The 12,500-nt window shown below is 42.1% G+C and overlaps 2 protein-coding genes across 2 annotated transcripts in view; one reads left to right on the forward strand and one right to left on the reverse strand.

The window, feature by feature from the left end:
- Window positions 1-5,068, reverse strand: part of atxn2 (ataxin 2) — an 18,895-nt gene extending 13,827 nt beyond the window's left edge. Inside the window, exons 1-5 of the mRNA XM_068703558.1 lie at window positions 4,569-5,068; window positions 2,957-2,987; window positions 2,498-2,557; window positions 1,997-2,068; window positions 538-688 (exon numbers count right to left, since the gene is read on the reverse strand). Of these exons, the coding sequence (XP_068559659.1) occupies window positions 538-688; window positions 1,997-2,068; window positions 2,498-2,557; window positions 2,957-2,987; window positions 4,569-4,681 (427 nt within the window). The 5' untranslated portion in view covers window positions 4,682-5,068. The remainder of the gene's footprint in view (window positions 1-537; window positions 689-1,996; window positions 2,069-2,497; window positions 2,558-2,956; window positions 2,988-4,568) is intronic.
- Window positions 5,069-8,252: 3,184 nt separating this feature from the next.
- mapkapk5 (MAPK activated protein kinase 5) overlaps window positions 8,253-12,500 on the forward strand; it is a 14,890-nt gene continuing 10,642 nt past the window's right edge. Inside the window, exons 1-2 of the mRNA XM_068704307.1 lie at window positions 8,253-9,189; window positions 11,608-11,681. Of these exons, the coding sequence (XP_068560408.1) occupies window positions 9,154-9,189; window positions 11,608-11,681 (110 nt within the window). The 5' untranslated portion in view covers window positions 8,253-9,153. The remainder of the gene's footprint in view (window positions 9,190-11,607; window positions 11,682-12,500) is intronic.

The raw sequence follows: 12,500 nt of genomic DNA on the forward strand, positions 1-12,500 counted from the left end.
GTGTCTTACTTTTCCCAGTCTGGGTTTAAATGTCCAGTCAGTCATTGATCAATTTAACTATCATATTTTAAAAAGTGGCACCAGTACACTGTTCAAATCATGTGTCAGAAAATAAGACCCTCCAGTCCATTATCATTGAAAGAAGAATGGTGCGGGTCAAGATTAAGTAGATGAAGACGACTCATTCAGCCTTTATCGAAGTGTCCTTGCTTCGGCCGGGCAACCTTCGGACCGATCGATAGATCCCATCAGTCTTCAACGACTGGCCGCTCAGCAGATACACCAGATTTAACTGGAGGTGGTGACTACGGACTGAAACGGATCAAAACGCTGTGCGCACGTACTGAGGGACATTCACTCCGGCATGTGTTCATTTCTCTGAATGTGCAATGAAAAGAAAAATCGACAAGCTTGCCTATTTACATTGCGTATGCTTCATGGGGTTTTTCCAGTACGTGCGCCACTAGGTGTATATGAAGACTGCTGGTCGACTACCTAGATAATAGTGAACAAAAAAAAAAAAAAGGCCCTCGGTACCTTTCCTGGCGAAATTCAGGTCCACATCTTTGAAGGTCACCACTACGACGTCGGAGGCCTTGAAAATGATGCTCTCCACTATATCCTCTTTCCTGGGAGCGACGCTGGGCTCCGGGCTCTTTCTGTGGGCTGCGTCCAGCACCAGGTCACACTGAGGGGGGGGGGGGGGGGGGGGGGGGGGGGGGGGAAGAGTCATGTCTATGGTTAAAAGGGGAATCTGGAATACAGCAAAAAGCTACATTTATCTACAGAAATGATGAGTAACGCTGGGACATGCAGGACAGAGAGCACAGTCATGTTCCATGTGGAAAATTCATTGACAATCATTTTAATAATCCATTCGTTATTCCAGTAAACGTATCAAGCAAAAATGCCAAACACTCTCTGGTTCCAGCTTCTCAGGGAGACGTTCTAACATTGTGAATTAAACATCTTTTTTGATGAATATGTATTAAATATCTCAACGTGAACGGTTGTCAGATAAAAGGAGCACTTTGAAAAAGGAAGAGGTCACCTTGGGCTCAGGAAAATTGGGTCAGACTTTTTTTTCTTCCTTATTTTACACACTAAACGATGAACCAATTAATACAAATAAAAAAAAAAGTGATAAGATGACTGGATGATAATCCTGATGAGCACAACCAGAGAGAAAAAAAAGGACCAAATTAATTAAATCACTTGGTGTGTTTAACTGACATTAAAACCTGCAATCTTGGCTCAGATGGAGGAGCTTGTGACCTAACATTTCCCCAAAACAAGATGTTTTACGACAACTAGAACATTATAGAAGAAAATTGAAAACACAAGGCCTTCAACCAAACAATACACTGTTGACTAAGAGACGGTGTACAGGGGGGAGATATTTCAGAGTGTTTGACTGTTCAGCTTGCGCACACTGTGGTAATAAAAAACCAAATGAGATACTTTGTTTTGGACTCAAAACAAAAAAAAAGGGTGCGTTTGGCTGTGCAAGCTCCAAATCTAGTCTATTTTGGAGTACCCTGCCAGCCGTACTCACATTTCAGTCATACAGCCTTATAAGAGGTGGGAGATATTACAGTCTGGTGTGAAAACAAGGCATAACGTATGTGTTATAGACTTTCCATTAAGAACTTAAAGCCAAGCCTCAGCTAAGTGAACTGGTCAGAATGTTCTACCGTTGCTCCGGTTAAGCTGTTCATTTGTGCAAAATTAAATTCCCCCCATAGGGCAAACATTGGAGAATATTTCAACCTAAAAGGGAAGATGAAAGGCCACATACCTCTCCTCCTTAAAAGGAAAGATGGAAAGGGTGATCTTTGCCCACGCACCCTCGGGGGAGAGGCTGTTATCGAGTGGTGGCTGGGCACTAACTTCCCAGCATAGTAATCCTCGATCAATAGTGCTGCTACTAACGAAATGACCCATCTCGCACCATATTAGCGCCTATGAAGAGCTTTGTACTATGTGTTATCCTTACCTCTGGACCGTATGTCTTAAACACTCCTTCATAGACCGCTCCGTTTTTCACTTTCAGCTCACACTTGGTCCCCTATGAATAAACAGGCCCAATCGTTATTCACTGTCTGCAACTTTCATGCAATTAAAAAGTGCCAATGTTCATTTCACAAATTCAAAAAAACAAGTTCAGAAACCCATCTGCTGTTGAGTAAGACAAATGATTGATCAATCTCTGCTTTGTTTATGCAACCAGCTGTCTCTACAGATCACACAGGCTTTGCTTAGAGCAGCACAGACATTTTGAAGAAACAGCATGAGGTGAAAGACTGAAGTACATACTGCTGTTACACATTCATTTACAGTAAGCATAGCTCGCATGCTTTATTCAAACAACTTGATTTCTAACTGTGCTTATTTCTCTTTTCATTATTGATATTATACAGAAGACAAAATTCAAAAGGACGTACAAATTAAGACATATTTGTAACATTAACTGAGAAAACACCACCGTTAAACATACCACCACTGAAGTCAAGACATGGACCATCCTCATATTTGCATATACACCATTGAAAATGACCTAAAGAAAAAAAAAAAACACAGTTAACTTCTGACGTTCCCCATTTGCAAATAAATAAATAAATGTGCTAAATGAACTTTCACATGCATGCAACACCTATTGGACATTCGTCCATTCACAATTCATAACAATAAAAAAAAAAAAAGATTTCCAACCGCTGGATTTAGGCTTTATTTAAGGTCCATTCTGTGCAACTTTTAAACTATATTACAAAAACATGACACTGTATTCAAATGACTGCACACAATGAACAAAGAAGTATTAAATTCAATGCTGTTTTTTTTATTAAAAGAAGCCCCTTTTTGATAAATTACAGGTTTACTAGACGTCTAACGATACATCCCTATGTTGTATTAAAGCTATTTCCCACTGACTTATGAGAGATAACTGGTTACTTACTGCTGCAGGACCTTTACCACTGTGTCTTCCCCTGAAAAGGGGGGGAAAAAAAGGCATTGTTGTCAAAACTTGCCATCATCATTAGCACTGAAGTTCTTGCTAGCATACTAACACAAAGCCCTCTCTGATGGAGGCCACTGTAGACCCAACGTTAGAAATACAGAGAGGAGGTGGTGGTGTAAATCTACGACAGCACTGAACTGCTGTTTCACATGTTAAAAAGGGGGAATCCCAAGAAACACCATCAACACAAATCATCCAATCAAATCTAACATTTAAATGTCATGAAAATTACATATTTGAATGCAATGTAGATTCTTAAAATGTCCAACCGATTCCAGGATATTGTGCTGGTTGGAATAATATTTAATGGGCCGTCAGCCACACTACATGGAGGAGCCTACATTTTTTACGAAGCATGTCCTAAAATGCACCTTGTTCAGCAGCTGGCACATGGCCAGGCTTTCACACTTAATTCAATGTAGGAAACGGCCATTCTCCCTACATCACATCCGCCTTACTAGATGAGTAATGTGCTCACTTATAGACAGGCGGGTCCTCGATATTAAAGTAAAACCAATACAATTAATGTCGAAATGAAATAAGGTTGGTTTCGCGTGTCCGACTGGTCCTATCGCATTTTACTACATCTTCGCCCAGCCTAATGGATGAACCTACGCAATGAATGGGACGTACTGTCCTAGTGACCGGTGAATAGAAGCCAGACCAAACTAACGCCACCGACATTCACGATACGCATGCAGCTTGTGCACCGACGGTGTGCGTTCGCTTTATGCGAGGACGACATGAACAGAAATGTCATGCTTCAAGGACATTATTGCACGGGCAACAACGTCAAGGTTGAAAGCCCGTCGGTCTATAATTCCCCCCTTCTCCTCCTCCTCGTCTCCCCCTCACCCCCTTCTCCTCCTCCGCCCCATTCTTTCGTGCGCCCACACGTTTATATCAATTTCTTGACAAACCCGTTGCAGCAATGTTGCGGTAACGTGCCAACCTAGACGACTGTAGAACGAAAACAAACACAACCTGTTTTTTTTTTTGTTTTTTTTATCATAGCCCCTTTAGATTGCCCAGTTAGCCGACGTTAGCCGCTGTGAAACTGAATTAGGCAAGTGCGCTGAATCCCAAGCATGGGCTGTCACACGGCTAATTAACGCCGTTAGCCAAAGCGGCTCCGAGCCGATAGTAAACTGATATCAGCGACTTGGCAAAGAGCATCAGCGCTAGACGCGCGTGGGGAAATGTGTTAGTCCACTAAAACATGTCGAAATACATAATCAGAGAACATCTGATACGTTTTATTCAACCTGCAAGAGGACGTAACATTATATCTCGAAGTTGCAACATTATTAGGGCGAGCAGCAGACAGGCCTCGCGAGCTCAGCTGCATAGCGTTACGCTAGGTGACCAACACGTCGCGAGGCCCGCATAACGTTCACAAACGCGCACTACTTTCGGACCGTTAACGGGGATGTCATCTCTCCAAACCGCCACTGTTGGAAGTGACTGTGTGCGAGTATTGAACACTAGTTATGTTAGCCCTCGCTGCCGTGTTTTTATTTCGCTAAATTAGCGGTTCAGTTTCACAGACCTGCCCAGATTCTGTCGTCCCCCACCGCTTCCTCCGGCACCAGAGGCGGCGGCGGCACCAGAGGTGTTGCCACCGCCGGGCTTGCTGCGATTTCCACCGGCCTTCATTGACATGGTGATCCCATAAAACTCCGCGTCTTAAAACGACCAGCTTCACACCGCAATCTCTTAACGATGTGTGACTATGTGACAGCTCGCAAACGTTAGCGATCCTCAGATGTGGCTAGCTAACAGGGTAACGTCAACGTGCCTCTTGAGGAGGATGCTATGCTAAGAAGCTAGCTTGCTAACAGTTGCTATCTAAATTAGCAATCTGTACAATTCCTATTAAAACAGAAAAAAATAATGTTTTAAAAAGACAACAAGCGTCAATTACTCTTCCAAAATAAACAAGGGTGTTACACCTCTTGTCAGTTTGTTGTGTAATTCTAACAAAATAAATCGTTTATCTCAAAATAGGGTTTACAGCTATCTCAGGTTCTTTCCGTTGCTAACAGCGAAAAGACCAAAACAGTCTGAAAGGGGACAAAAAACAGCGGAGGGATATATGAAAGGCGTAGCGGCTCATAACATATAACGTTAACCAAATATTTATACAGTATGTTCTTTGACAGCTATCAATCTGATAAAAAAACAAACGTGGTTATATTTAATCTAGCTCACCAAAGAAACATATAGATACTCATTTGTTTTTCTAAATTATACATACAACATGGCACTATTTTCAGGAAGTCCCCGAATCATCGACGGCTGTCCACGTGAGCCGGCAAGCAAACTACATACACGGGCGCTCGCGCGTAGCAGCCATAGAAACACCATTTACAAGCTGCTTGTGTGTGCATAGGATGTCAATTTGCACTACAATAGGACTGCCTGATGAAGATGACACGTTGTAAAAGGTTTTGCCATCTTGCAAATAATTGGTCTGACCTCGACAATCCGGAAAAATGGACATAGATGCAACTAGTTAGATGCGCAGGTATATTCCCTAAAAAAAATACACATTGATGATTTTGTCTGCCAGATAAAATGTTGTGTAGTTGGAAGAAAAGCACTGAATGTCAAATTAGATAACGTGACATTTATTCCGAAAACATCCAACTAGGCTACATGTCAGGCTCCTGATATAATGTATTTAAAAAATGTATACTTTGTGATTAAATATGAATCTAATCCAAAAACGAATTTTCTCTAGTTTTTTTTCCTTCTCTTTTATATATATATATATATATATATATATATATATATATATATATATATATATATATATATATATATATATATATATATATATATATATATACTGTATATTGGCCTGATAGCCACTAGCCGCTGGCTCAGCCATGGCAATGTTGAGAGCTGTTGATAGGCAATAGAAATGCTCCCAACGCTGGGTATAGCACCTTTAGAGAAACTATTTTTATTATATTCTATTAATCATTCAATAATCATATAACAAGCTAAATACAAAAACATATCAAAATGTCCCATTAGGCTACAACATGGGTCTACAAGCCTTCCTTTTTTATATGATGTATTTATTTTTTATTGTCCTATTCTAAAATGTCTACGATCAAATATCAATGACATTTTAAACATTCCATCACTTCTCTTGTTTTTCCAGTTAGTCTAACTTAGGACCATATTAGCTGCACTTTGTGAAGGAACAAGGTACACATAGTTTTCCATTTGTTCTACATCTCAAGTAGCTACAGTATGTTTTCTGCACTAAACATACATTTTTACATTCAGTCATTATTAGTATTTACATGAGACCTATAGAAAAATATCTACATTGGAGTCTTTGCATTCAAGAATTGACAAGCTCAGATGGGACTCAAACATACAGTCCTCATGGATTTGAATCAATGGATTATGCCTTGATATGGAATTTAAGTAATTATGACTTAATGTTAATCCATAGCCAGCTACCAAGTAATGCTGATTAAATTGACAGTTAAGCATCTGGGTATACAATTAACAAATGTATATAGTGTATATATACATATAGATAATGCAAATAAATACATCATATAAAAAAAGGAAGGCTTGTAGACCCATGTTGTAGCCTAATGGGACATTTTGATTTGTTTTTGTATTTAGCTTGTTATAAGATTATTTATGGTTAATAGAATATAATAAAAATAGTTTCTCTAAAGGTGCTATACCCAGCGTTGGGAGCATTTCTATTGCCTCTCAATAGCTCCCAACATTGCCATGGCTGAGCCAAAATAACAGCGCCAATATGCCAAAATGGTATTTTTGTCAAAAACAACAAGGATGGTAGCCTTAATTATATTGACTTGAATAATTTAGATGGTCTGATAGATATTAATTGGCTGAAACCTTCTGGTCCCATTACAGTTTTTTGGTTTGGTGAATGTTTTCAGAGAGCTCTTCAAGAAATGGATGGTATTGCGTTGGTTCTGTATTGTAATTTCCTGTCAAACTCTCACTATTTCATCAGAAGGTATACTTTTCTATCGCGGCTTACTTTTTTACAACATCCCAGTTTGCCAACATGCCACAACAGATGTGTTGTGCAGGGAAAAAAAATCCCTGGATTATGAGGAATGGATGTGTCTGGTCTGTTATGAACGTGTTTGATAACACAGGCAATCTTCCTTCATTTGAGAACATCTGTTTGAAATATCAATTGACGGTGATAAAATGAAAAAAGATAATTTGCCACTGTTTTGAAAGCAATTCCAACTGCACTCCTAATGTTGGCAAAGCATCTTTTTGCAGGCACACCCCTTCCTTTAGTTCTATACCACCCCGGTCTTTAAATCAATAGTCTTAACTTCAGTGAAAATTAAATCCATACAGTTATTTGAAAGTGCTTAACATCACATTAATATCCTGGCCAAATAAAAATTCAATTATTTTGAAATTCACTCAATCTACCATTAAAAAAAGTTTTGATTCAATACCCCGTCCCTACAAAAATGAAGTGCAATTCAAAGTGGTCAATGCTATTTACCCCTGCAATGAATTTCTTCACATTTAATTAGATTTCGATAGTCTTTGCATTCTTTATAAAAGTGATGTAGAAACGACAAACCACGAGTTAGATGATTAGACACTGAAATATTTGATTTAGTGACCTTTTCACGTACTTGCTGCCTGTGTTACTGATAAATATGCTGAACTCTTGGGATTTTTATCATTCATAAAACATGATTCGTCATGACAACTTCATACTTCATTGTCTTCCAACTTTTTTAATCTGCTTATCTGCTTTGAAGTTACATGCTAGGGACCGCAAAGTTGTTTATTTATTTATTTTTTAAATTATTCTACTTTAATTTGTGTGTTTAACGCATATATAATGTATTCGGCTGGTTTGCGTTATACGGCATTTCAAGTTTGCCTATTGTTTGTACAAAAAGCAAACTGTTAATAAAGTTTATTTAAAAAAAAAACCTGGGGCCTTATAAGGACCCTTCAAGGTCTGACCACTTCCACATTTATTTTATCAACATTTAAAACAGTTCATTTAAAAAAATGTACTGACCATTACACACTTAATACGTATCAAAAATACCCATTTACTCGCAGAAAAACAATACTAATCCACATATTGTTTCAATTTATAAAACATTTTGGGGTTTTTTCATCAGGCGTTCACTACGGGACTCGTTTTGTGTGTTCCCTTCTTATATATACAGTCTGTGGTATTCCCTCTGACAAGCAACTGTGGGATTAGCTAAACAGTGCAGAGATGTGTGTATCTCCTTGGTCACCTCTGAAAACATTCTCCATTAACCCTTTCCACCTCTGAGCCTGTGTTATAGTTCCGCACGAGCGCTGATATCCATTCGGTCCAGCTCTGTCTCACGGAAGAATGTTAACGTCTGTGGCTTTGAGTAGAGCTGGACAACGAACATTGCCAGCTAAGCTAACTCGCTAGCCCGTTAGCAGCCTCGGCTCGACGACATAATAGGCTGCTGTGCTTTCTGGAGAACACGGTGTGCTCTTGTCGTGTCAGATCGACCCAGCGCTAATCCGGGATAACATCGGCGATCTTCAGATAGTCTCGCTGGTCTGCTTTATGTTTCGCGGTTGTTGTGTAATCGTCTGCCCCGGTCACAGGATGGAGTAGCGCTAGCTCACTTAGCCAGTCACCGGGGTCTGCTCTCATTGCGCTGGCTAAAAATACACTTTTTGTCCCATGCTCAGCTCGCCTCCAAAAGTGGTGGCCTAGTCCACATTGGACTCGTCTTAGGCTTTTTCTATCCACCTTGCTCGGCGTCTGGCACTCTACATGGTCCCCACACTGAGTTTAAGACCACTGGAAGAGCGAGTCGGACCCCGAGGTTGTGAGCCCTGCTGGACCGATCTAACGCTACATCGCACCGGCTGGTGGACGTCAGGTCCCCGAGTGAACCAAGCTCTGATCGGTGGCCGAACATCGGTTTGCCCCAATGGCCTCGTTCTGTCCTAAATAGTAATATAAAGACGCCTTGGTCCAGCCCAGGGTTGCGAGACCGAAACTGTGTGAAGGTCAGAGAACAAACGCGTTGTGTCTTGTCAACTGTCTTGAGATTGGCGAGGCAGACTTCCTCTGTCCGGAGCACGACACCATGTCGGAGGACAACAACGCAGACAAGTTCATCAAGGTAAATCTCGCGACGCTGCACTCATTGTTTGATGTTTAAAATGCTCTTATTGTTTGATGTTTAAAATGCTGTTAATGTCGGCCATTGGGAGTAGACGTTATTGCGGAGCTGGGTTGCTGACTTCAACGTCACTTCATATGTTTTTGTTTGAGCGCAGACATGATCGTCAGTGTTCAGTCTACACCATGTTAATTGCATATTGATTCCAAGGAAGGCTGCACTAAAAAAAAAAGTGCACTTGAATCATATATTGGTGCAACATATGGCAGCACAATAGTTGTTGTTTTGTGTAGCTTACAGTAGAAATGTGATTCTGGAAAGTTGCACTCGTATGTAAAACCTTACTGTGGAGCTTGGATCTTGTCTAACATGGTCATGGTCATGATATTGTCATACACCCTGGCTCTGGGATGTGTTCCAGGACCTGCTCCCCTCAATGTGTCACTGCTCAGGCATTTATAGACGCAGTAAAATGTGATCCCAAGTGGCCCCGGGGCCCCCTGCTTTCATGGTTGGGTCAGAATGTACCTAATGCCTGATGGCACTGAGAACTGGAGCACATCATGACGAAGAATTAGCGGGTCCGTTTAGCCAACTTTGGACTGAACCGAACTCTGCGGCATCAAGACCGTGGCGCTCTAAACAACTGGTTTGATTGGTAATGTCGAAGAAAGGTTTCTGTCGGGGGTCCAATTCTGTTGCTCACAGGGCTGTGGTAGTGGATTTGCATGGGCTCAATACAGGTCTGTCTTTACAAATCAAAAAGGTGATCGATACCTTAAGGTGTGACCTCTTGCAGGTCTGGTCTGGGCTCTCTTCACACTCCACCAACAGGTTTCACTCAGAGGTTTGTTGATTAATGTAAAATAGTTTCTGTCTGCACAGGGGAATACACAAAGGCAATATAAAAGAATACAATTTAAAGATATATCCTGTTCTTCTACGGTAACCGGCAGCTTTGTTAGACCCATTATCCGGAAACGCCAATGTTGGGCATAGTTCAGTTAGATCTTTCAAAGATATTAAGTTTATGGTACTGAGCCCTGGGTGGTTGTTGCGGCTGAGATGTTGCGTAATCGTCATGAATCCCGATTTATCATCAGTCTGCGTTCACACGGTCCAGCTTGGACCGGGCAGTGACAGGGAGGAGAATGTATGGCGCCTGTTGGCAGTGTCACACAATTTACTGCATTGAGCTGGCCAAGACCAATACATTCTCAGATAATTGTAATTTAATTTCCTGATCCTTAGTTTGGCGGATAGTACCTTCTTTAAAGTATGAGTGTAGGATGGCTCTCTTAATCATCTTTACTCAAATACCAAAAAAAACTATTGTAATCCAGCACAAGTCGAGTGTAATACTAAGAACTCCATTCAGGAGAGAACCGGACTGACTGCTGAAGCGAGCCTCTGTTTAGGGAAAGAAGAGGAAGTGGTGGCAGATGGGGGGGGGGGGGGTTCAGGAGCAGCTGGTGAGTTCAGATCAGAGCAGAGCTCCTGCAGCAACAGCTGAGACGAGATATGCCGACATGCAATCCAAATGTGTACATTAAGGGCACGAAGCAGGCAACGGGGCCGGCGATCGCTGCGAGTCTTGACTTTGCCTTTCGCAGTCTGGACCCGGCCCATCTGGACCTGGATGCACTTGGGGTCGGGCAGGGTGCCCGAACAGGCCAGAGAGGGCGAGGTAACGGAGGATCCGTCATCATTAGGAGCTGTCCGCACTGTAGGTCAGAGCTCTTGCCGCTTACGTCGTAGTTTGAAGCACATAATGCCGGATGAAACTCGGCCAGGAATGATCAGGTTCGACTTCAGGCACCGGCTCCTCTTCCCAGTCGAGTCGGTGTTTATGTACATTGCTCGAAGGAAGGGAGGCGCCCCCGCATATTTGGGATGACAGCGTCAGAGTCGGCCACGTTTGAGGATATGTATCCCAATGGTTTTGGAGTTCAAGACTCCCTCAACTTCCACCAGCTTTACAAAGAGAACCTTTCTCTCTTGTGGGTCAGCGGTGGTGTGGGACAACCAGAATGTGTTCAATCAACGCGGAGCAGTTACAACGCTCCCTGCAGCCAGATCGGAAGTTGTGTTTTTCTTCGCCTCTCTGTGTGGTTTCAGCTCTGCGGAGAGGGAACAAACTCATTAGCAAGAAATCAAATCATCAGAGCAGATATTTTTTTTTTTGCATTAATAAGGTCAAAGCATTTAATGAACTCACAGGCCTCACACATCATGTCCGAGGGAAAAAAAAAAAGAACAAAGGGAGGAAGGCAGCAAGTATAGCCCCACTGAGTGATGCATGTGACGGCTTCTTGGGGGGCTTTTAACAACGCCAGCTCTGCACAAAAGTGTGTTTTTCTTATTTCTTTCCAAACATCCGACTCAGCCCGCCGTTTGTGGCGTTTCTCTTCCCGACAGGAGACGTCCATTCTAGACGAGTACAACATTAACTGGACACAGAAGTTGGGAGCCGGCATCAGTGGACCTGTCAGGTGAGCGTGTGCGTGTGCGTGTGCGTGTGTGTGTGTCTAGAAGTACTGTTCTCTAAGCTCTTCCTCCGGTCCTGCGTCCGATTGATGTCAAACCTCTGCAGCCAGAACAGCGTTGCGTTGACAGAACTGGGAACAAAAAGAAGAAGTCTGACATGCCGGGTGAAGCCCAGCTGTGAGAGCACAGTCGAGCGTCCATCGAGAGAGAGAGAGAGTGCTTTCTAGTTTTTGTTTAGATCCGAAAAATATCGTATTGTGAATCCCATGACCGGATTAAAGAGCTGTAAATAATGATACATTGCCCAGGATGAAACCACAGCAGTGCATGCTGCTGTATAGTGTCCGATGTGGCACCGTTTGACAGTTTATCCTTGACACATTAACACATATTGAGGATATGAAAAGGTCAGACTGGACCAACCACTGCACACTTCTACAGGCCGCTCAAGTCATTCGTCTGCCTCTTCTGAAATCTATGTAGCTTTAACACTTTAAATAGAACGCGCTGAGTCAGTGGTACCGGACAGAAATATGGAATATGTCTTTATCCCTGACTATTTTAAACCTATATATATATATATATATATATATATATATATATATATATATATATATATAAAAATGAAGATCTGCCATGGTGACAGGTGACACAGCCAACACTTCGCCTGTATTTGGCAGGGTGTCGGATGCTAATTTCATTCCCTGTGTTGTAACGCCGTCGCAACTCCCAGGCCTTGATATGGAGCCGTTTGGCACCGGCGCCACTGTTGTTGTAGTCGCTGGGGGCTCATTTGGATCAGACACATTCCATGTGACTGTAGC

The sequence above is a fragment of the Cebidichthys violaceus genome, unplaced genomic scaffold (genome assembly GCF_023349555.1).
Source record: "Cebidichthys violaceus isolate CVI_PGR_0920_01 unplaced genomic scaffold, fCebVio1.0.p SCAF_9, whole genome shotgun sequence".
NCBI classification, from domain to species: Eukaryota; Metazoa; Chordata; class Actinopteri; order Perciformes; family Stichaeidae; genus Cebidichthys; species Cebidichthys violaceus.